The following is a 24930-nucleotide window of genomic DNA, read 5'->3' as shown; positions in this document are numbered from 1 at the left end:
GGCTCTTTTACCCTGGAACCTATTCTCCTCTGTCATTGTTTTATTGAAGAACCTAACAGGGACTTTTCCTTTCCTGGCATTGCAAGTCCAGACTCCTTCCTATGCTACTTCTTACCAGTCCCATTGTATGTTTGTCAGACCATTCTGCTTACCTCCCGCGCTCAGCTTTCACCGTTGTAAACGTTGGTTTTATAGCCTGCTTTGTCTAAGTGTTACCTTCTCTTCGAGTTGTAGCTCCATTATTCTAGCCCTTATATGCATTTCTCCATTCTCTCAACTCATTTAGGATCTTAACTTTATGAATGTTACACTGTAAATGTGTTGACTTAAGATTTTTGTTTTTTTAAAATTATTTTTTTGGCTGCATTGGGTCTTTGTTGCTGCGCACGGGCTTTCTCTAGTTGCGGCAAGCGGGGGCTACACGTCATTGCTGTGTGTGGACTTCTCATTGCATTGGCTTCTCTTGTTGTGGAACATGGGCTCTAGGCACGCAGGCTTTGGTATTTGCGGCACATGGGCTCAGTAGTTGCAGCGCGCATGCTCTAGGGCACAGGCTCAGTAATTGTGGCACACGGGCTTAGTTGCTCCACGCCATGTGGGATCTTCCCAGACCGGGGATTGAACCTGTGTCTCCTTCATTGGCAGGCAGATTCTTTTTTTTTTTTTTTTTACATCTTTACTGGAGTATAATTGCTTTACAATGGTGTGTTACTTTCTGCTTTATAACAAAGTGAATCAGTTATACATATACGTATGTTCCCATATCTCTTCCCTCTTGCGTCTCCCTCCCACCCTCCCTATCCCACCCCTCTAGGTGGTCACAAAACACTGAGCTGATCTCCCTGTGCTATGCGGCTGGTTCCCACTAGCTATCTATTTTACGTTTGGTAGTGTATATATGTCCATGCCACTCTCTCACTTTGTCACAGCTTACCCTTCCCCCTCCCCATATCCTCAAGTCCATTCTCTAGTAGGTCTGTGTCTTTATTCCTGTCTTACCCCTAGGTTCTTCATGACCTTTTTTTTTTCTTTCCTTAGATTCCATATATATGTGTTAGCATACGGTATTTGACTTTCTCTTTCTGACTTACTTCACTCTTTATGACAGGCTCTAGGTCCATCCACCTCATTACAAATAGCTCAGTTTCGTTTCTTTTTATGGCTGAGTAATACTCCATTGTATATATGTGCCACATCTTCTTTATCCATTCATCCGATGGTGGACACTTAGGTTGTGTCCATCTCCTGGCTATTGTAAATAGAGCTGCAATGAACATTTTGGTACATGACTCTTTTTGAATTATGGTTTTCTCAGGGTGGCAGGCAGATTCTTAACCACAGCACCACCAAGGAAGTCCCTGACTTAAGTGTTATATATCGTATTTTGGAGTAAATTATACTGCAAGTCCTCAAAGGGGAGACTGTCTCATTCTACTCTTACATCTTCTCGGGCAGTAGCTGTAAATTTGCACATTGGGTAAAATCTCAGAGTAAAAACAGTAGCTATTTAGTAGCTATTTAGCTATTGATATTTCAAAAGTTGCTATAGTTTAGCTTTTCATTTTTCAATCTATAGTTGAAGATAATGTTCAGACTTGTTTACATGGAACTTCTTTCATAACTCATCTAAAATGTAATAGATCTCATTTTTCTTGGTCTATTTCCAGACATTTTTCCCTTTTAATTTCATGTCATTTTTCATAGTTTGCAGTATTCACAAAAATTTTTAAAGTCTGTATTTTCTTTAATCTTCAACTTAAAAAAAAATACTTTGTTGCTATTCTGTTTCTGAACACTCCTATCTGTTTAGTTACATGTATTTAACTCTTTTAACTGTGCTTTATATATACAATTCCATCTCAGAATTTGATTAAATTTGTTGTCATTGTAAACTTCTACCATTCCAGTTATAACTGTCTTTGAATCAGTGTCCCAGTTTTAGGTATAAAGTCACCAAAAGTATATATTAAAATTTTTAATTTTGTATTTTAAAGCAAGCGATGTTCAAAATATAAATAAGTTATTTTTCTTTAACATCTTGTGTTAACTACTTCTGGCCAGTATTGATAGGCTTTCTTTTATCGTATTTTAGATTTATTTCACTTCTAGCAATGTTTGAGGAGCAGATACCATTTTGCCTTTATCTGTTGAGTTTCTGCTAGTTTGGGGGAATCAAATGAATATGGTATGTTTTCCTGCCCTCACAAGGTTTGTGTTCCAACTTGGAAAGGGAAGCAGAATAACTGAGTATGATGATATATGGTGTAGTAATGACAAAATACAGTGATGCGATCCAGTCCTACCATTTGCCTGGCACTGTGCTTAGACACTTTAGATATATCTTGTTTCACTTTCACAACCCTGAATTACAGTGAGAAAACAGAATCAGAAAATAAAAGTTCCTTGTCCCCAGATGCTATGGCCCAGAACAGTATTAACAAACTCTGTGTAATAAAGGTCTAGCGTTTTTTTCTTCTTAATTTCCATTCTGTTGCAAGCTGATTGTTTTGTAAAATATAAATAATGATTAACTAGAAAAATAAAACCTTAAAAAGACATATAAAATACAAACCTAATTTGCTATAAGTTTCCTAAATGCTCTCAATTTCTGTATTGTCTTGTCACAAAAATGGTAAACAGTTTGCAGGCCAGTTCTGGTTCTGGGACCATATTTTGATTGGCACTGATCTACATCCCTCTATGGGAGCTCCCAGAGAATCCTGTTTGTATCTCAATCATGGACTCTCCCTACTCGAAAAACAGGGCTGCAACATAACTGGAATAATAATATACATGAATAGCTGTCTGCAAAGGAGGTAGTCTATTTAAGGTATTCATTTGCACTGTAAGGTTCAGAATTAAGCAACATCTTCTTGCTAGCCTAGAAAACCATGGTAGATCAGGAGAAATTCATCTACTTACAAAACTGTGTTTTGTACATACACCATACCTTAAGTTTTCATGCTCTCACTGTACACTGAAGGTCTCAGTAATTGTAATAATAAATAGAAAGATATGAGGGTAGTATTGTCTCTCTTATTAGAGTAGGAATTTCATGTATCTTGTATTCACTTCTGTATAATAATTGCCAAGAACAGTGTCTTGTACATGATCTTCAAATAGTTGTAAATTAATGAAGTATTTTTGCATACAATGTTAGTATAATGTGGTTCAGAATACTGCAGGCATTGGCCTCAAAATCCCATATGCCACTTCATAACTGTGTGACTTTGGGTAAGTTATTTGACTTATGTAAGCCTGTTCCCACATCTGTAAGATGAAGAAAATTGTAACACCTACTTCTTCACGGTGTCTTGGATTTTAAATGAGAAAATACATGTAAAGCCTTTAACAAAGTACCTAGCATATAGTAAACGCTTAAAAAACATTAATTTTGCTTTTATTAGTTGATGGATAATGTTCTAATATCCTGTATTTAGAGAGGACATCCACGTAAAATACATGAAAATTTTAATGGAAACTATCCTCATCTACTCAATCTTATATATTAAGATAAATTTATTCAGAAATAGGCGTATTGTGTATTATTACTACTATATTTGGAGGTCTAGCATGTACAATTGGAGTCCCAAAAAAGAGACTAGAAAGAAAATGTTGAAGAAATAATGACCATAGATTTTCTAAATTGAGTGAAAAAAATAGTTATGGAGCCAAGAAGCTCAGTGAACCTCAAGTAAAATAAATACAAAGAAACCATACCTGAGAGCATTTACTGGTTGTGATAGTCCAACCAGTAAAGTTCAGTGATGGAAGAGGAAATCTTGAAGGAGCTGTCTTGGGAAACGACACATTACGCACAAGGTAACAATGCTTTGAAGGATGGATGGCTTCTCATTTTTTAAAAAAGTTGTGGCAAGAAGATAATGAAATTGGCATATTTAAAGTACTGAAAGAAAAAGCAAACAAGCAAAAGAACCTGACAGCTCAGACTTCTATGTAGAGCAAAGCTACCCTTCAAATAATGAAGGTAAAATAAAAGACATTTTTAGATAAATTAGTTCATTACTAGCAGATCTGCACTAAAGATCTAAAGAACTAAAGAACAGCAGAAAGGATGTTTTTCAGGCTGAAAGAAAATGATACCAGATGACAACTTGGATTTATAGGAAGGAATAAAGTACACTGATACAGTGTATAAGTAAATACATTAAAAACTATATATTTCCTCTTTTATTCGTTTCTTTAAAAAAATATATATGCCATTTAACTAAAACTTATTGTAACTATACATATATATTTGGTAACCCCCCCTCTAAAAAAAAAGGCAGGGAAAGGGAACAGAGGGAAACAGAAGCAGATAGGACTAATATAAAACAAATAGCAAATTTTAGGCCTGCATACAGCTGTATCAGTACATACTATAAATGTAAATGGAGTAACACTCCAATTTAAAAGTAGAAAGCAAGTCCTAACTGTATACTATTTATAAGAGACATCCTTTAAATACAGAGACACATATTTTGAAACTGAAAGGATGAAAAAATATTCAATGCAAATACTAAGTTAGCAAAATCTGAGGTGGCCATATTAATATTAGATAAAGTAAACTTTAAGATGATGTTTTACCAGAGGTAAAATGGGACATTTTGTTATCAAGAAGATATTACAGTTCATTAAGAAGGTACCACAGTTATAAATGTCTATGTACCTAATAGCAGTTTTAAACTTTATGAAACAAAACGTGATAAAAATAAAAGAAAATACAGGAAAAAAGTCATAATAGTGGTTGGAGATGTTAACACCCCCCTCTCAGTTATTGGTAGGATAAATAGTTTAAAAGCAGTAAAATTATCTAAAATGAATAAAGGCTGCCCACATCAAATTGGCTAGAATGTGTGAAAACAAGAGCTTTCGTACATTGCTTGGTGAAAATGTTAGATGTCATAACCAGTTTGGGAAGAGATTTGGCAGATTTTTATAAAGTTAAACATACACCTACCTTTTTACCCAGCAATTCCTTGGTGTTTATCCAAGAGAAATGAAAACATATGTCCAGAAAAGACTTGTTCAGGAGTGTTCATAGGAACTTTATTCATGATATCCCAAAGCTGTGTAAACAACCTAGATGTCCACCAGCAGAGGAACTGATAAATAAATTGTGCTGTTACTAAGGTATAAAAAGAGGCTACTGATATACCCTAAAACATGGATCAATTTTGTAGACATTATGTTGAGCAAAAAAAGACCCAAAAGAATACAAACTGTATGATTCCCTTCATGTAAAGTACTACAATAGACAACTTGATTCTAGTGAAGAAAATTAGGAGTTTTTTGGTGTATGGAAAGGGGAAATTGATCCGGAAAGGGATATAAAGGAGCTTCCTGGGGAACTAGACATGTTGTATTTTGATACCTGTTTTACACAGGTAGATCTTTTTGTCAAAACTCAAACTATACCCTTAAGATTTATACATCTCAAGGTATATCAGTTTTACTGCAAAAAAAGTTAAATATTGAACTATTGTTTGTAGGTTTTTTTTTCTTGATGATATTGAGTTGGCAATTCTAAAACTGCTTACTCTATATTCGAGGATTGTGCAAATGAGTAAATATATTGAGGAAGCCAGATTTCTCACTTCTGGGGAAAGAAGTTACAGTGGGGGGTGGGAGAAGACTATATTGTATTATATTGTTGGATTGGCGTTGGAGATGTCCATATTAACTCATGCTTTTAAATATACAAATAAGGCAAAATAGATATATTTCTATAAACAGTATGTATGTATACTATAAATGTGTGCATATACAGTATATGCATGTATTTGTATATACAGCATATATACATAGGTGTGTGTACACATGCACATAAAACATAGTTCCTATATCTCTGTACTGAAAGAACCTAGAAGCAATGATGCATCAATAACAGTGAGCACCTCTAGTGCCTGATTTTGGGTTCTAAATACCCTTCGTCTATAAAAGGAACCAGGACTCTCATAGAAAGGACTGAATCTAGGGCTGGGTAAGGGAAAGTACTAAATGAAGCTGGATCTTCTTACTGTGCCAGAAAGTAAAGAAATGGTTCACATAATCACAGGAACATGTCAGAAGGATCCAGAAGCCAACTTGAAAGGGTTCCCACTGTCGGCATCAGGGACAATTTGACTATCGAAATATGAATGATATTAATAGGTAATGCATTGAATAAAATAAGAATTCATTCGTCCCTGCTGAAACATACAATGGAATAAATAAATGAATGAATAAATAAATAATGGAAGGACGGAGAAAGCTCCTTACAGTAGCGTTCTAACTAATAAATAGAGAAATGACAATGAAGTTAGAAATCATTAATGGGATTTAAAACTAGTGGGTAGAAAATTTGGTGACGAGCAGGATATTTACATTAGTCTCTAAATGTCTCCCCTCAGATTGCTTATTAATTTTAAAGGGGAAAATAGTAAGCCAGTAATGGAAAAACCTGTCTGACACCACTTTAACCAAGTCGTCAAACCTAACACATTCAATATTGGGACCAGCTGATATTATGTGTCTCCTAGTAAGATGAAGTGAGAAAGGCAAATATCACTTCAGTGCAAATCCTGTGGAAAATGCATAATCTGAACCTAATCATGAGGAAACATCAGACAAATCCAAACTGAAATGTCAAGGTCAAGAAACACTAACAAAGGCTGTTCCAGATTAAGGGCTAAAAAGATAATGACAACTAAATAATATATGCTTTTTAAGTTAAATAGACCCAGGGGAGGAACTACCAAGGACATCATTGGGCCAATTGACAGAATTTATTGGGACTGTGGATCAAACAGTATTCTTGTGTAAGTGTTAAATTTCCTGATTTTATTAACCATTGTGTGTGAGATTGTCCTTGATCTTAGAAAATGATTAATGAAAGGGTAAGGGGGCAGAGTGACTTCCAACTTACTCTTAATTGGTACAGAAAAAAATGCAGTAAACATTGTGCACATTAATATGTGCATAGGAAGTCCGTGCATATATGAGTAGATTGATAATACAAAATGTAAGCAATTGGGTGATCTGAGTGAAAGATATCGTGTACTAGTTTTAAAACTTTTCTCCAAGCTTGATGAAATTATATAAAGTTCCTTCACAAAACTATTTATGTATTTTTTTTTTTTCTCCCCCAGAAGATAGCATTGGCTTCTTTTCTTGCCCTGGTGGATTAGGTTTTAAATAGTTAATGTTCATACCTTCTTTGGATATCTTTCAGCTAATTGGAGTGTACCTTTCAAATATTATAAAAATAGAGTAAATTTAAGTATTTGTGTATTATAGTTAAGATCTTTTGGTACAGTTTTACTCTCATTTTTAAAATTTGTTTTATAAAATTCTGGTTGCTTTGAAAAATATAAAGGTATAAAAATTTTGAATAAGTCTCCAGGAAATACATATTATTTGTGATAACACTTTAATATTTGAATCATGATAGTCAGTTTGTTGAATATGTATTTTTAAAGTGTTTCTCATTGTGCTGTGTCCAGTGTTCCTGGGAGTTATATAGAGCCCTTGTTTGTGTAATATACTTAGGAGAATTGAGGGCCTAAGAGTATAAATGTGTTATCTGTGATGTTACCACCAGCTTAGAGATTCTTATTTTCTTTTGTGTCACTAACTACTTTGAAATGTTATGAAAGCTGTGGCTTCTCTCCCATGCATACGTGTATTGCTTTTTTTTCATATAATGCAGGGGGTTTCACGGACACCCTTCACCCTATCCACTGACCCCTCCCTGCAAGCTTAAGTGAAACTGTGTACTGAAGTTTAATGTTCACATTTATTCGTTAGCAAGAAGTGTTTCACTCCAGTTCAGTATTTTTCTTAGTGCCGTTCTAGGACAGCCAGCTTCAGAATCGTTTGTGGTACTTGATTTAAAAAAAAAAAATGGATTCCAGAATCTACTGTCCATTCATTCATTCACCAAATATTTGTTAATGTCTACTACATGCCAAACACTGTTTTAGGCAGTAGTAATACAGCAGTGGATTAAATCCCTGCCCTCGTGGTTATCACATTCCTCTGGTGAAGACAGACAATAAGCAAAACACATAAAATGTATAGTATGTCATATGGTAAGTATTATGGTAGGGATCCCATGGTAGGGATAGGAAGGTCAATTTAAATAAGGTATTTGGGGAATGTCTCACTAAGAAGGCAACATTTTAGCAAAGCCCTGAAGAAATAAGGGAGTGAATCATTCAGATGTTCCAGGAAGAGACAAGAGAAAGTGCAAAGATTTGTGAACAGCACAGGTACCTGTTAAAGTTCAAGATACAGCAAGGAATACAACGTGGCTGAATCTAGAGTGAGGAAAGTGCTGGCAGGTGACCGTGGGGAAGGGGAGTTCAAATAGAGTTGACAGGATTTGACTGCTATCTTTAAAGTGTTATTACTTGCATTATAATGGACAACGGTGGAAATAGGGGCACCGTTAGTATATTATTAATAATCAAAGTGAGGGCAGTGGTGGCTCAGACCAGAAATTGCAATAGAAGACATGGTGAGAAACTGGATACATTTTGAATGTAGAACTGACAGAATTTAAGATTCATTGGTAGAATATGAGAGAAATAGAGGGCTCAAAAATGACTTCAAAGGTTGGGGCTTGAACAACTACGAGACATTTACTGACGTGGAGGAACGAATTGAGTAGCGGGAAGATCTGAAATCGGTTTTGAACTTTGGATGTTTTGAGCTATCAGATGTACAAGTGAAATGCTGAGTTGAATGTATACATCTTGAAGTTCAGAAGAGAGGTCTGAGCAGAGAATATGAATTTGGGAGTTGACCGCACAGTATTTAAAGCCATTAGACTGGAAGAGGTCGTCAAGGTAAAGTGTTAAAAACAAGAAAAGAAGTCTAAGAACTGAAGTCTGTGGCACTCCCCACCCTGGAGATGAGAAAGAATCACTATGAAGGTCTGAAAAGGAACACCCAGTGAGGCAAAACCAGAAGACCAGGAAAGCAAGTGAAAAGGGGGTTGCGAGGAGGAGGGAGTACTCAACTTTCCACGTTAATGGGGACAAGTAAGATGACATCTAAACTTTGGATTTAGCAAGAGAAGTAATCCTTAACCTTGACAAAAGCAGTTGCAGTGCATGCTAGGGATAAAAACTTGACTAGGATGGGTTCAAGAGGAAGAATTGGAGACAGCTAATATAAAGCATTTTCTAACAAACCATTGTAAAGCAATTATACTCCAATAAAGATGTTATAAAAAATAAAGCATTCTCTTTCAAGGTGGCTTTTTGGTATGCTAATGGAAAATGATTTATATCAGGTTTTCTATAATTTGGGCCAGGAATTTTTTTTTTCATGTGGACCATTTTTTTAAAGTCTTTATTGAATTTGTTACAATATTGCTTCTGTTTTATGTTTTGGTTCTTTGGCCGTGAGGCATGTGGGATCTTAGCTTCCCAACCAGGGATCAAACCCACCCCCCCTGCATTGGAAGGTGAAGTCTTAACCACTGGATCACCAGGGAAGTCCCAGGAATTTATTGTTTTATTACACCCTAATATGATTCTTACATGCACCAGGTTTGAGAACCCCTGTTTTAACGTATGATTGGTGTTTGCTGGCCAGTCATTCTTCAGTGTAGCAAGTGCAAATGATTTAAAAATTAAATGAAAATTCTTATTTAACTGCTGACTCAGTGGCTAAAATTTGCAGTTGTCAGTGACTCTCATCAATCCAGTTACAAAACAGGAACATAGAGGCCAGGGACAAAAGTAAAAGTTCTTTTTGTAATTCCTGTTTCCCAGAAAGGATGTCTAATCAGCCAAAATAAGTTGAAAAATTTCAAAAATATTGACATCTTGAAATTCTCCTCTTCAAATATTGTTTAATATTTAGCATCCTTTATTTTAAAGAAAACAATGAAAAGGTGAATTAGTTTTGAGTTACAACTGCCAAAATCTGCTCAGAATTTAAGCACCAGTTTCTAGCGATGTCTTGGAAATAGTGTGGAATAAAAATCAAACTGTTGTGTTGATTTATCTGCTTTGGGGAAATTTTTTTAAATGTTATTTATTAAAATGAACCCATTTCAGGTTAGAGTAATGTTTTTTAAACTTCACATACTAATGAAGGAACCCAACGTGGTTTAAATGTCTCTACACTGTTTATACTATGAAATTAGGAATGAAGGAACCTTCTAAAGTCATTACAATACGACTTACCCAATTAAGGCTTTAGGCGATGTTAAATTATTTCAGACCAAAGAAAGTCTGTCTCATTTTTAAAAGACTCCAAAAGAAGGTAACTTAAACTTTCCTAAGCAATTTATTCATTTACTTTCAAAATGATTCTCTTTATATTTAAAGTAACATTTAAAAGCCCATTTTCTGGTTCTGAAGAACCTAGGGGCAGGACAGGAATAAAGACACAGATGTAGAGAATGGACTTGAGGACACGGGGAGGGGGAAGGGTAAGCTGGGACGAAGTGAGAGAGTGGCATGGACATATATACACTACCAAATATAAAATAGATAGCTAGTGGGAAGCAGCCGCATAGCACACGGAGATCAGCTCATTGCTTTGCGACCGCCTAGAGGGGTGGGATATGGAGGGTGGGAGGGAGACGCAAGAGGGAGGGGATATGGAGATATATGTATACGTATATCTGATTCCCTTTGTTGTACAGCAGAAACTAACACACCATTGTAAAGCAATTATGCTCCAATAAAAGTGTTAAAAAAATAATAAAAAAAGCACACTTTCCCTTATTGTATATATTCCTATCTAAATTACAAATTGCAGTTTGCTAATTGTAGCTTACCAGAACAGCCCTAAATTGAATGGCTGGGTTGACTACTAGTGTGACATGGGATAAGTCATTTTACTTTTGTAATGCCACTTCCTCATCTCTATAATGTTGGCATTATAGAATCCTAAGAGAAAAAGATGAAGAAAATATTATGGACTTCAGATAATACAGGTGTCACATTTAGTGATGGAAGTTATTGCCTGGCTTTCACATTGGACTCCAAAGCTCATGCCTATTTTGTTCATCCCATTACCTCTAGCGCTTAGCATGGTGCCTTACTTGAGTAAATGATAAATAGCTGTTGACTTGCTGGGAGTCAGGGTAGCTCATTACGGGAATAAACATTTGAACTGAACTTAAGAGAAGAGGAGACTTTTGGCAGAAGAGGAAGCCGTATGAGACAGGGAGAATAGCATGAGAAAGACTGCAGGTGAGGCAGAATCCCAGCTGGTTTGAGGGAAATGGTAGGAAATGAGACTGAAGCCATGTCCACAATGTAGAAGGCCTTGAATGCCAGGTTAATCTGTATTTACATTGAGTCAGTCTTTTAATGTCTCAGAGCCTTAGTGTGAGTAAAACATGACCTGCCTAAATTTCAAGGTTGTGGTAAGGACCAGGTAAAGGGAAGTGGAGCAAAATATAATTGTACCTGGAAGAAAATGAAAATCAACGTATGGAACTTTTTAAAAAATGGAGTATATGAGAGGATTGTTTTAGAAGAGAAGTTAAATATACAAATTCAGTAATTTGAAGGGTTACTTTTCTTTAGGTTTCTGTATGTTGTACTACTTATCTATAGTAGTATGTAGAGAATCTCACATTACAGAATACTCAACTAAGTATCTGGACTGTATGCAGTACTTGTAGTTATTGATGACTTAGTGGATCTTTACAAAAGGCAAATTACAGTTGTTTTCAACATAATAAAGTCATGTGTTCTCTCCAACTTTAATGTGCATACAGATCACCTGGGGGGCCTTGATGCAGTGCAGATTGTGGTTCAGGAAGTCTGAGGTAGGCTAGAAGAGTCTGCATTTCTAACAAGCTCCCAGGTGTTAGCAGTGCCACTGGTCCATGATTATAATAAAGGTCAAATGAAAATATAAACTGAAAATCAGTAGTCCATCCGAAATTCTAACAGATTTTACTCTTGTATTTTTAAAGCAAATTTTTGTCTTATTTTATAGCATGTAGCATAAATTTTAAGCCAGGAAAGAAGAAGAGGCAACTAGCAGGTTCTTCACTGATTTTGCATTTCTCTTTACAGCAACCCAGTGATGTATTATTTTCCCCTTTTTAGAACCGAGGTAACTGAGATTTAGAGCTGGTAAATAACATGTTAGAAGGTCAAGTTTGCGTAGCTGTCAGTCTAATGTTCATGTGTTTGCTGTAACCACTATAGCATCTTAGTTTTTTGTTTGTTTTCATATATTTGTACAGATTAATTTTTCCCTCTTTAGTGAAAATCGTTTAGTATGTTGTTATTTTACGTTTAATTTTAAATTCAATTTAGCCTATTTCTGTCCTGTGCATAAAAGTTGCCAGTTTTGCTGAAAGGACACTCCTGTAATTCCATTATAGACCTTTTCTGAAACACAAAACCGCAAAAGAGAACTAGTTATGTGTCTTGAGGAAGATGGCTTTTCATGAAGTCTGTCAAGCCCTAGGCAGTTGGTAGAATCCCATGATAAAGTGGGGCGATTGCCAGAATATATCAGAGCTGTACCATGCAAAAATAGGTTTTATCACAGAAGTATGATTGTCATCATAATGTATATTTTTATTTGACTTTTTTACTGCAGTCTAACATTGACATAAAAATATTTCTTTTAGAATGTGAAACACAGAAAGTATGCAAGGTGGAAGGCAACATATATTCACAATTGTTTAAAGAATGGAGAGACTCCTCAAGCAGGGCCTGTTGGGATTGAAGAAGATAATGGTATGTATTTATCTAAGTAAAATGATTTAGTAGAATCATAATTGCTCAATATATTATTATTCAGAGTTTTTAGAAGGAGTGATACAATTTTGTCTCCTTCATCAGGTCCGAAATCAGGTGTAAAATTATAAACTTAGGGACAAGTGAAAAATTAAGGCCAAACTGTTCTAATATCTGTCTGTGTCAACTGCTCTAATATCTGTCTCCGGCCTCTAATCAGATTTCTTTCCTACGTGGGACAGGCAGTCCTTTTTTAATCTATAAAATGTTTCCAAACCACAAAGAACACTGAATTTATTTTGTATATACCTGAGGTGGGTTTTTGCGGGGGAGAGGGGCAGGTAATACTTTCACATGGTTAAAAATTTATACAGTATATAAGAAATATGAAGTGAAATTCTCCTTTCCACCATACCCTTTATCTTCCCAGATTCTACTGAAACCCAAATAAGTAAATAATGTTTTTAGTGTTCTGTGTATTTTTACAGAGATTATTTTTTATAAATTACTAGTAAATAGGAATATATACCCTCACTTTTTTCACACAATTGGTAATACACACACTGTTCTACATCTGGTTGGTTGGTTGATTTATTCATTCATTTGGAGGACTATTTAGAATTTTGTAATGCCACTCAGTAAAAAAGCAACACTACAGTTCTACCTATAAATACTATGTGTAAGCTATTTTTGCAGCTCTTCTCCTAGAGGAGCAAGCTTTTATGCATCATTTCAAGTGAATTTTTTGCTATCTATTCCTGAAGGACACTTCATGATATATCCTTGTTTAATCTTGAGGTAGCCTTTTTCACATAGAATGCTTCTTGCAGTCATGTAATAAATGCCTTGCATTCATATAATGCCTTAAAGCTTGCAGATCATTTTCATGTATCTCATACCCTCAGAAATCTCCAAGAGATAGTTGGTGTTATTTCTGTTTTACAGAAGAGGAAATTGAGGTTCTGGGTTTTGGCCTGCCTAATGTCATGGAACCACAGAGAAGGAGAACCAGAAGTTGAATTATTACTCAAAGTCCTTTGTTCTTTTTACTAACACTATAGCATGAATACTGTAATATTAAGTTGTTATTAAGTGTTTAAAGTTAACTATTCTAAGACATGGTTAAGTTTTGGAGTTATTTACAGCATGGCGGTGAAATTGGATTTTTTTCAAGTGTATTGCTACAACCTTATTTCTCACTTTTTCATTTAATATTTCGGAATGTTTTACATACTTCCTTCGCTGCTTTAATACTGACCACAGTCAGGCATGTTTTATGTTAGTTCTACTGTTTACAAAACCATTAGTCACTTCCAGTTTTCCAAAAGAAAAGATCCAAGATCCTTAGCCTACCAAGCAAGACTCACCACGATCTGGCACTGACCAGTTTTATTTCCTACTCCTGTCTCCTGTTGTCTTTGTCCACTAGGGCTGCCAGAGCAAAATACCATAGACGGGGTGGCTTAAACAAAAGGCATTTATTTTCTCACAGTTCTGGAGGCTGGAAAATCCAAGATCAAGGTCCAGCAGAGTTTGGTTTCTGGTGAAAATCTACTTCCTGGCTTTCAGAGGACCACCTTCCTTCTGTTCTCATATGGTGGAGTGTCAAGGAGAGGGGGCAAAGGAGGGGGAGAGGCACAGATCATTCCTGTTGGATTAGGGCTCCTCCCTTATGACCTCACTTAACCTGTAGTTACCTCTAAAAACCCTGTCTCCATATACCGTCACATTGGGGGTTACGGCTTCATCATACCAATTTTGGGGGGACAGTTCAGTCCATAACACCTATATAAACCCTTTATTATATCCATAGAAGTTAACGGCAAGAAAGTACCTTTGTCTCTTTCTTTAATTAAAACCATTTCTCCCTCCTAAAATGTTCATCTTTCTTTACCTGTCTGAATCCTGCCTTTCTGTAAAAGCCTTCATGTGAATTTCTGCAGAGCTATTTTATGTATGTATTTATAGTTTCTTATAAAATATATATTTAATAAAGTGAGTATTTTTATAATTTATGATAATATTTATAATTTATAGAGCACATGCTAGGTGTTAGGCACTGTGATAGACATTTTACATATATTATCTAATTTAGTCCCCATATAATTCTGTTGGTAGCTAGGCATCCCTATTCAAGCTCTAATGACTAGTTAATGGAACCTAGGATTTGAACCCAAATCTTTATCATTCTAACGTCTATGCTCTTATTCTACATTTAAGTGGATGTATTTTTTCCTCAACCAGATAACAAGACTTAATACGTATATATTTTCCCCATTGAGCCTTCCAGGAAAATGTCCCAATCAACCAATCAACTTAACATAATCTAGTCTTCCCTTGAGAACATAGTACCAACATGATGAGAAACACTTCTGTGCTTTAGCCATGGTATAGAGCCCCAAATTTGTAATGACCTCCCATTTCCTAGGGCATACCCTTGTGCTTGCATTTTTTAAATCTTATACATTTTTTTCATTCATTTTATAAGAAACTTTTTTTTTCTTTTTTAAAGTCATTTTGTCGGCGTTACCTGGGTACTAGGGTTGGGTAAGACATGGTCCTGTACTGTAAGAGCTTACATTCTTATGGGGAGCTATAGGTTAATAAGTAGTTATAGTACATGTTGGTAAGAAGTGGTGCCTGAGCTGAGTCTTAAAAGATAAATTGAACTAATTAAGTCAGGTAAAGAAAAAAGGGAAGGATGCTACAACTGAAGAGAATAGCATCTTCAAAGGCAGGGAGGCGGATTGAGAACTGGCCAACTGTAAGAACTGAAAGAAAGGGAAAAAAAAGAAGAAAAATGTTTTTGAAAGTGAATTGGAGAAAGATAATTCTGCAGGTTGTAATGTGAATCCAGGAGCAGTAATCCAAATTATAAATAATGAAAATCTGGGTAAGTTATTGGCCAGGGGGGAATAAAGAGAAGGAAGTATAGTTAAGGAAGTGTAATCAATAGGATCAAGGAACAGTTTAATATGAGACAAGAGGGAGAAAACAGAAAATGATTCCTGTTTTGGGCTTTTGTGCTCAGAGGCATGGTGATTCCATTGAAAGAAATGGCTAAATACAAGATGAGCAGGTTGGTGGGAAAAGTCAAGGGAAGGCATTGAGATGCTAACGTGATTACTACTTGAAGAAGTTCAATAGCGATTAGATATTCTACCCAAGATTTCAGAAGAAAGGTCAAGGCTGAAAGTAGAATTTTGGAGTTGTCAGTTTGAAAGGAAGAAGTGAAGCCAAAGTAAAATGCTGGATCACCCAGGGGGAATGGGTTGCTTAAGAATTAAAACCAAAGGTGGAACCAACCTTTTTTCACCTTTAGTAATCATATTAAATTGGAGTCTGAAGCAGAGACACTTCTGTTATTACATATAAGGTACATACACATATGTGTAGTAAATGTAAAAATACATGTAATATTCATAATTACTCTCAAACATTTGATTTGAAAGATACTTCACTGCTTATATATGCTTATGTATGAAAATACACCATGAAAAAAATCTTTGTTTTTTTAAACATATCATTTTACTTTTCAGTAGTATTTCTGAGGTATCATTCTAGATACACTGAATACCTATAAATGATCAATTTTGTTTTTCAGGCACTCTTTCAGCATCAGTAACTTTCTCTAATCTTAAACTTTTTAACCTTTTTCTCTTGAAAGTGTTGATTATTATCTTGATCTCTTTTGTTCTGAAATGGTTGTTTTAAGCCCTCTATAATACTATAGATTATTAAATCTATGTAATTTTTATTTTGCTTTCCCAAAATTGGCTTAAATTGAGCTTGTAATTTTTATTCATTATTTTCATTCAGTTTTTATAGAGCTTCTGGATAGTAGAAAATTGTTAGCTATAGAATACTAATAATCCTTTTAGATATAAAGGAGAATATTTTCATTGTATACTTTTCAACCTGTTAAGTTAAAAAATACCCTGGTGTCATTAGGTGTTAATGTCATAACATCTAACAGTGTCTGCTCAGAAATGGCTTACGGCTCTAAAAGAGGATGTTATTAAATCTGAATATGTATGCAAAAACTCTTCTTTAAAACTGATTTTTCTTTTTCTCAGTGTAGCATTATATTCTCTTGTGTTTTTAAATTTTATAAGATATTCTAGGTGTAAAAGGTATTATGTTTAATAAAAGTCTAATTTTCTGTCATTCTGGAATTGAATTCTAGTAAAGCTAGTAAAAAATAATAGATACTATACCTTAGTTAATTTAGAGTAAGAGAAAAAGAAGTATACTTAATTTCTGAAAACAGTACTATGTCACCATATTGTCAGAAAATACTTAAGGAAGCCATATGATTGGTACAAAAAAGTGTTCTAGAAAAAATTTAGGCTCAACTGAAGGAATATCTGTTAACATTCAAACTCTAAGTTGATCCACTAAGTCACCAAGTGGATATGGAACAACAAAGTGGCTCTCTTATTACTCCTTTCTACATAGACAGCTCAATGTGAAATTTTATTCCTTTGTTTTTGTTGATTAATTTGTTGAACAACACACAGGTAATCATTTAATAGCTAGTAAACAATAAATATTGAGTAAAAGGCAGCTGTCAGAAAGTAGAGTTCTTATGGAGAGCATAAATGTGACATGTTTTGCCAAAAATGTCCTCCATTTTTCATAAATTTAAAGAATGGGTTTAAAGAAAATTTATTTTTAAGAAAAATATAATATATGCAAAGATTTTACAGAGTTGGAAAGTATTAATTTAAAGAAATGTTGATCATACTGCCAGGCACAACTAAGTGTTTCAAGAAAAGGAAAAAAATTTAAACAATTATTTTAAGAGAAGCTGCTTATCAATTGCATTAAATAGAATTACATTCAAATGTCTGTCATGTCCGTATAGCAAAATAAGAATATTTGGCATTTCTATTTCAAAATACAGATCTTCCTCAACTTACAATGGGGTTATATCCTGATAACCCATCCTAAACTGGAAATATAATTTGAAAATACATTTAATACACCTACCCTACTGAACATCATAGCTTAGCCCAGCCTACCTTAAAAGTGCTCAGAACACTTACAGTAGCCCACAGTTGGGCAGAGTCATCTAACACAAAGCCTATTTTATAATAAAGTGTTGAATATCTCATGTAATTTACTGAATAGTGTACTGAAAGTGAAAAATAAAATGGTTGTAAGTGTATCGGTTTTTTACCCTTGTGGTTGCGTGGCTGACTGGGAGCTGTGGCTGCAGCTGCCCAGCATCACAGAGAGCACTATACTGCATATCGCTAGCCTGGGAAAAGATCAAAATTCAAAGTATGGTTTCTACTGAGTCCCTATCACTTTTGCACCATCGTACAAAAACCCCATGAATCAGGGACTGTGTGGACCTCATTTAACATTGCATGTATATTATATAATAGATGTTGAGGAAAATGAAGATGCTGGAACAGCCTCTCTGCCCAGTCAGCCACCTCAGCCGTCATCTTCAGCGTATGACCCAAGCAACATGCCATCAAGCAGCTATACTGGAATACAGATTCCTCCCGGTGCCCACGCTCCAGCTAATACCCCAGCAGAAGTGCCTCATAGCACAGGTAGGAAATTGAAGCTTAACGAATTTGAACTCTCCTTTCATAAATAACAACTGTGCTTCTCATATTTGTGCCTCATAATGATGGTCCTAAAGCATGATAAGATCTTTAAGTTCCACTTGAACCCACCAAAAAGTTACATCCTTTTCGTTGAAGTTTTAATATTAGTTGTATTTTAATTTTTTAAGAAATGACAAAATATATTTATGTGCAATTGATTACTATTGACCTTATGTTTTATTAATAAGTAAAGTTCCTGTGCTTTTCGTGTGTGTGGCTGTTTTCTTTTTCTTCCCCTCCCTTTCTTTCCCCTTCACTGTTCAAGAATAGCACTGAGGTGAGTGGGGCTTATTATAGGATGTGTCTGTCAGGTTCCCACTGTGATCGCAAGATTCATTTTTCTTGACTTATTCCCTTAGGACTCTGCCTCCTCCCTCAACATGGGTATTATTGATGAAGGAGCAAGCTTTGAGCACAGAATCTCAATAGCCGTGGATTCACAGACAAGTGAAAGGAGGGGGGTTGGGGTTTGGTGGTTTGGTTTTTTAATATTACAAACGTGACTAAAAATAAACCACAGAAGTGGTTTAAAAGAAACCACAGAAGTGCCTGATATCTTTGAATAAATTAGTACTATATGTCTGTGTTTTAGTCTGTGTTTAGTACTATATGTCTGTGTTTTAGTATTTAGTCTGTGTTTTTAGTATTTAGTATTTAGTATTTTAGTATTTAGTATTTAGTATTTAGTCTGTGTTTAGTACTATATGTCTGTGTTTTCATAGAAAAAAGATCTGACAAAACTAGTCTCCAGGAATAAGTCAATGTCATAATATAAACTTTTGAAAGTTGCAGATACTCTTATTTACTTGTATTGTTGACAGAGTATAACTCTTACTTCCAAATAGAGGGGCATTTAAAACCATAGTTTAAATAAATCTTATATTTAATTAATTTTTTTTCCAAAAATTGTTTTTAAACTTTTATCTCAGCATAAGGGTAATCTATGGTAGTAACCTATATATTTCAAAATATTTAATTAATAGAATAAAAGTTGCCTTTGCGCCTTGATTTCTACTATTGCGGTTATTCACCATTACTTCATTGACTTTCAAATTTTCAGCCTCAGTTTACCCAAACCATTTAGGTTATTTTGCATGAGTTGAACAACATTTAAGAGTTTTCTGTTTTGACCCTTGTAGCAGCAATTACGATTAGTTTCTTTCCTCCTATTTTACAGCTTTCAACTTCATATCATCTACAAATAATGCAAACATTTTTGTAAGCATATTGATGAACATGATAATTTTAACACTGATCTCTTTAGTATCATCATTCTGTATATTTTACCCTGCCTGACTTTTCATTGCTTTAAGGTCTATGTGATAGAATTAATAGACCAATTTCCATTAGTTTTGTAAGTAAAATTTCATGGAACACTGTTTTAAATATTTTATTATCTTTTGGGAATATTCAGTATTTCCAGGGTAGAATGAAGTAAGCAAAACCAGCTACATATGTAGATGTATTTGCCTTTGATAAATACTGCTCAAGTTATACTATTGGTAGTAAGTTTAAAAACTGACCAAGAGCCTCCAACACAAGCATCTTTACAGAAGGGTGAAGTGAGAATAAAATACACTTGGGAGTCACATAGTATTAGTAATTAGTTTCTACTCCTTGCTAAACCACAAACTCAACTGTTACTCAGTTCCCGACTGAGGTTATTCTCTCTTTTAAAATGAAATTAATCATACTTCTCATAGTTGTTTCAATTATTAAAGGGGAAGAAGTATGAAAGTTGACTACTATACCTAACACAAAATCAGTGTTCAGCAAATTAGCTTCCTTTTCCTTTTTTTTTTTCCTTTTTCTTTTCCCATATATTTTATTACAGAATTTTTTTTTTTTTTTAAGATGTTGGGAGTAGGAGTTTATTTATTTATTTTGGGTTGTGTTGGGTCTTCGTTTCTGTGTGAGGGCTTTCTCTAGTTGCGGCAAGTGGGGGCCACTCTTCATCGCGGTGCGCGGGCCTCACTATCACAGCCTCTCTTGTTGCGGAGCACAGGCTCCAGATGCGCAGGCTCAGTAGTTGTGGCTCACGGGCCTAGTTGCTCCGTGGCATGTGGGATCCTCCCAGACCAGGGCTCGAACCCGTGTCCCCTGCATTTGCAGGCAGATTCTCAACCAGTGTGCCACCAGGGAAGCCCCTATTACAGAATACTGAGTAGAGTTTCCTTTGCTATACAGTAGGTCCTTGTTGGTTATCTTTTTTTTTTTTTGACATCTTTATTGGAGTATAATTGCTTTACAGTGTTGTGTTAGTTTCTGCTTTATAACAAAGTGAATCAGCTATATGTATATATATATACATCCCCATATCCCCTCCCTCTTGCGCCTCCCTCACACCCTCCCTATCCCACCCCTCTAGGTGGTCACAAAGCACTGAGCTGATCTCCCTGTGATATGCGGCTGCTTCCCACTAGCTATCTGTTTTACATTTGGTAGTGTATATATGTCAGTGCTGCTCTCTCACTTCGTCCCAGCTTACCCTTCCCCCTCCCTGTGTCCTCAGGTTCGTTCTCTACGTCCACATCTTTATTACTTTCCTGCCCCTAGGTTCATCAGAACCATTATTTTTTTTCTTAGATTCCATATATATGTATTAACATACGGTATTTGTTTTTCTCTTTCTCACTTCACTCTGTATGACAGACTAAGTGTCCATCCACCTCACTACAAATAACTCAATTTCATTTCTTTTTATGGCTGAGTAATAGTCCACTGTGTGTATGTGCCACGTTTTCTTTATCCATTCATCTGTCGATGGACACTTAGGTTGCTTCCATGTCCTGGCTATAGTAAATAGTGCTGCAGTGAACATTGTGGTACATGACTCATTTTGAATTATGGTTTTCTCAGGGTATGTACCCAGAAGTGGGATTGCTGGGTCGTATGGTAGTTCTATTTTTAGTTTTTTAAGGAACCTCCATACTCTTCTCCATAGTGGCTGTATCAATTTACATTCCCACCAACAGTGCAAGAGGGTTCCTTTTTCTCCACACCTCTTCAGCATTTATTGTTTGTAGAATTTTTGATGATGGCCATTCTGACTGGTGTGAGGTGATACCTCATTGTAGTTTTGATTTGCATTTCTCTAATGATAGTGATGTTGAGCATTCTTTCATGTGTTTGTTGGCAGTCTGTATATCTTCTTTGGAGAAATGTCTCTTTAGGTCTTCTGCCCATTTTTGGATTGGGTTGATTGTTTTTTTGATATTGAGCTGCATGAGCTGCGTGTATATTTTGGAGATTAATCCTTTGTCATTTGCTTCGTTTGCAAATATTTTCTCCCATTGTGAGGGTTGTCTTTGTCTTGTTTATGGTTTCCTTTGCTGTACAAAAGCTTTTAAATTTCATTAGGTCCCATTTGTTTAGTTTTGTTTTTATTTCCATTTTTGCATCTATGTTCATCAGTGATGTTGGTCTGTAATTTTTTTGTGACATCTTTGTCTGGTTTTGGTATCAGGGTGATGGTGGCCTCATAGAATGAGTTTGGGAGCGTTCATCTCTCTGCTGTATTTTGGAAGAGTTTGAAAAGCTTAGGTGTTAGCCCTTCTCTAAATGTTTGATAGAATTCGCCTGTGAAGCCATCTGGTCCTGGGCTTTTGTTTGTTGGAAGATTTTTCATCACAGTTTCAATTTCAGTGCTTGTGATTGGTCTGTTTATATTTTCTATCTCTTCCTGGTTCAGTCTTGGAAGGTTGTGCTTTTCTAAGAATTTGTATATTTCTTCCAGGTTGTCCATTTTATTGGCATATAATTGCTTGTAGTAATCTCTCATGATCCTCTGTATTTCTGCAGTGTCAGTTGTTACTTCTCCTTTTTCATTTCTAATTCTGTTGATTTGAGTCTTCTCACTTTTTTTCTTGATTAGTCTGGCTAATGGTTTATCAATTTTGTTTATCTTCTCAAAGAACCAGTGTTTTATTTTAGTTTTATTGATCTTTGCTATTGTTTTCTTCATTTCTTTTTTATTTATTTCTGATCTGATCTTTATGATTTCTTTCCTTCTGCTAACTTTTGTTTGTCCTTCTTTCTCTAATTGCTTTAGTTGTAAGATTAGGTTGTTTATTTGAGATTTTTCTTGTTTTGAGGTAGGATTGTATTTCTGTTGACTTGTCTCTGAGAACTGCTTTTGCTGCATCTCATAGGTTTTAGGTGGTTGTGTTTTCTTTGTCATTCATTTCTAGGTATTTTTTCATTTCCTCTTTGATTTCTTCAGTGATCTCTTCGTTATTGAGTAGTGTATTGTTTAGCCTCCATGTGTTTGTATTTTTTACAGATTTTTTCCTGTAATTGCTATCTAGTCTTACAGGGTTGTGGTCAGAAAAGATACCTGATATGATTTCAATTTTCTTATATTTACCAGGGCTTGATTTGTGACCCAAGATATGGTCTATTCTGGAGAATGTTGCATGAGCACTTGAGAAGAAAGTGTATTCTGTTGCTTTTGGATGGGAATGTCCTATAAATATCAATTAAATCCATCTTGTTTAATGTGTCATTTAAAGCTTGTGTTTCCTTATTTTCATTTTGGATGATCTGTCCATTGGTGAAAGTGGTGTGTTAAAGTCCCCTACTATTATTTTGTTCCTGTCGATTTCCCCTTTTATGGCTGTTAGCATTTGCCTTATGTATGAGGTGCTCCTATGTTGGATGCATAAATATTTACCATTGTTATATCTTCTTCTTGGATTGATCCCTGGATCGTTATGTACTGCCCTTCTTTGTCTCTTGTAATAGTGTTTATTTTAAAGTCTATTTTGTGTGATATGAGAATTGCTACTCCAGCTTTCTTTTGATTTCCATTTGCATGGAATATCTTTTTCCATCCCCTCACTTTCTGTCTGTATGTTCCCTAGGTCTGAAATGGGTCTCTTGTAGACAGCATATATACGGGTCTTGTTTTTGTATCCATTGAGCCAGTCTGTGTCTTTTGGTTGGAGCATTTAATCCATTTCAATTTAAGGTAATTATCAATATGTATGTTCCTATTACCATTTTCTTAATTTGGGGGGGTTTGTTATTATAGGTCTTTTCCTTCTCTTGTATTTCCTGCCTAGAGAAGTTCCTTTAGCATTTGTTGTAAAGCTAGTTTGGTGGTGCTGAATTCTTTTAGCTTTTGCTTACTGTAAAGGTTTTAATTTCTCCATCGAATCTGAATGAGATCCTTGCCGGGTAGAGTAATCTTGGTTGTAGGTTTATCCCTTTCTTCACTCTAAATATGTCCTGCCACTCCCTTCTGGCTTGCAGAATTTCTCCTGAAAGATCAGCTGTTACCTTTATGGGGATTCCCTTGTATGTTATTTGTTGCTTTTCTCTTGCTGCTTTTAATATTTTTTATTTGTATTTAATTTTTGATAGTTTGAGTAATATGTGTCTGGCGTGTTTCTCTTTGGGTTTATCCTGTATGGCACTCTCTGCGCTTCCTGGATTTGATTGACTATCTCCTTTCCCATGCTAGGGAAGTTTTCAACTATAATCTCTTCAAATATTTTCTCAGACCATTTCTTTTTCTCTTCTTCTTCTGGGACCCCTATAATTCGAATGTTGGTTTGTTCAGTGTTGTCCCAGAGGTCTCTGAGACTGTCCTCAATTCTCTTCATTCTTTTTTCTTTTTTCTGCTCCCTGGCAGTTATTTCCACCATTTTATCTTCCAGCTCACTTATCCGTTCTTCTGCCTCAGTTATTCTGCTGTTCATTCGTTCTAGAGTATTTTCAGTTTCAGTTATTGTGTTGTTCATCACTGTTTGTTTTGCTCTTTAGTTCTTCTAGATCTTTGTTAAATGTTTCTTGTATTTTCTCCATTCTGTTTCCCAGATTTTGGGTCATGTTTACTCTGATTACTCTGAATTCTTTTTCAGGTAGGTTGGCTAATCATCTTCATTTATTTGGTCTTGTAGGTTTTTACCTTGCTTCTTCATCTGTAACATATTTTTTTGTCATTTCCATTTAAAAAAATTTTTTTGTTGGGTGAGGCTTTATTCCTGTCTTACTGGTTGTTTGGCCTGAGGCATCCAGCACTGGAGTTTGCAGGCAGTTGGATAGAGCTGGGTCTTGGTGTTCAGAGGAGGACCTCTGGGAGGCCTTACTCTGATGAATATTTCTTGGGATCTGAGGTTCTCTGTTAGTCCAGTGGGTTGGACTTGGAGCCCCCACCACAGGAACTGGGGCCTGACCTCCAGCCTGGGAGTGAAGATGTGGCAAGCTGCATGGCACAGCAAAAAAAAAAAAAAAGAAAGAAAGAAAAAAAAAGGGAGGTCAGGGGAACAAGCCAAAGAGAGAGAACAATAACAAACTATAAAGAATAAAATAAATTTAGAAAAATAAAAGCTTTATTAGGAAAAATAGAAATGTAAATGAATCAACAACAGTGAATCCACAAGATAAAACAGAACCCCAATCTAAAAGAGGAGGAAAAAAAAAGCCTTTGTATGGGGCAGAATTTAGGCGGGGGTGGAACTTAGGCAGGGGCGGGGTTTAGGGCAGGGCGGGGCCTAGGCGGGTGGGGGGGTGACGTTTGAGCGTGGGGCGGGGCCTAGGCTCAGGACCCAGCTGGAAAAGGCCCAGGGGACGGGGCCTCTGCTTAGGACCTG

At 35.7% G+C, this 24930-nt stretch overlaps 1 protein-coding gene across 3 annotated transcripts in view; it reads left to right on the top strand.

Moving 5' to 3' along the window:
• VTA1 (vesicle trafficking 1) overlaps positions 1–24930 on the top strand; it is a 66551-nt gene that overhangs the window by 27062 nt on the left and 14559 nt on the right. For all 3 annotated transcript variants that reach the window (XM_082855693.1, XM_082855694.1, XM_082855695.1), the window contains exons 5-6: positions 12602–12710; positions 18104–18277. In XM_082855693.1, coding sequence (XP_082711819.1) covers positions 12602–12710; positions 18104–18277 — 283 coding nt within the window. The remainder of the gene's footprint in view (positions 1–12601; positions 12711–18103; positions 18278–24930) is intronic.

This window comes from Leucopleurus acutus (genome assembly GCF_964270905.1).
Source record: "Leucopleurus acutus genome assembly, chromosome: 15".
Classification (NCBI taxonomy): domain Eukaryota; kingdom Metazoa; phylum Chordata; class Mammalia; order Artiodactyla; family Delphinidae; genus Leucopleurus; species Leucopleurus acutus.
The sequence above is the reverse complement of the archived record's forward strand: the minus strand, read 5'-3'. Positions and strand labels throughout refer to the sequence as shown.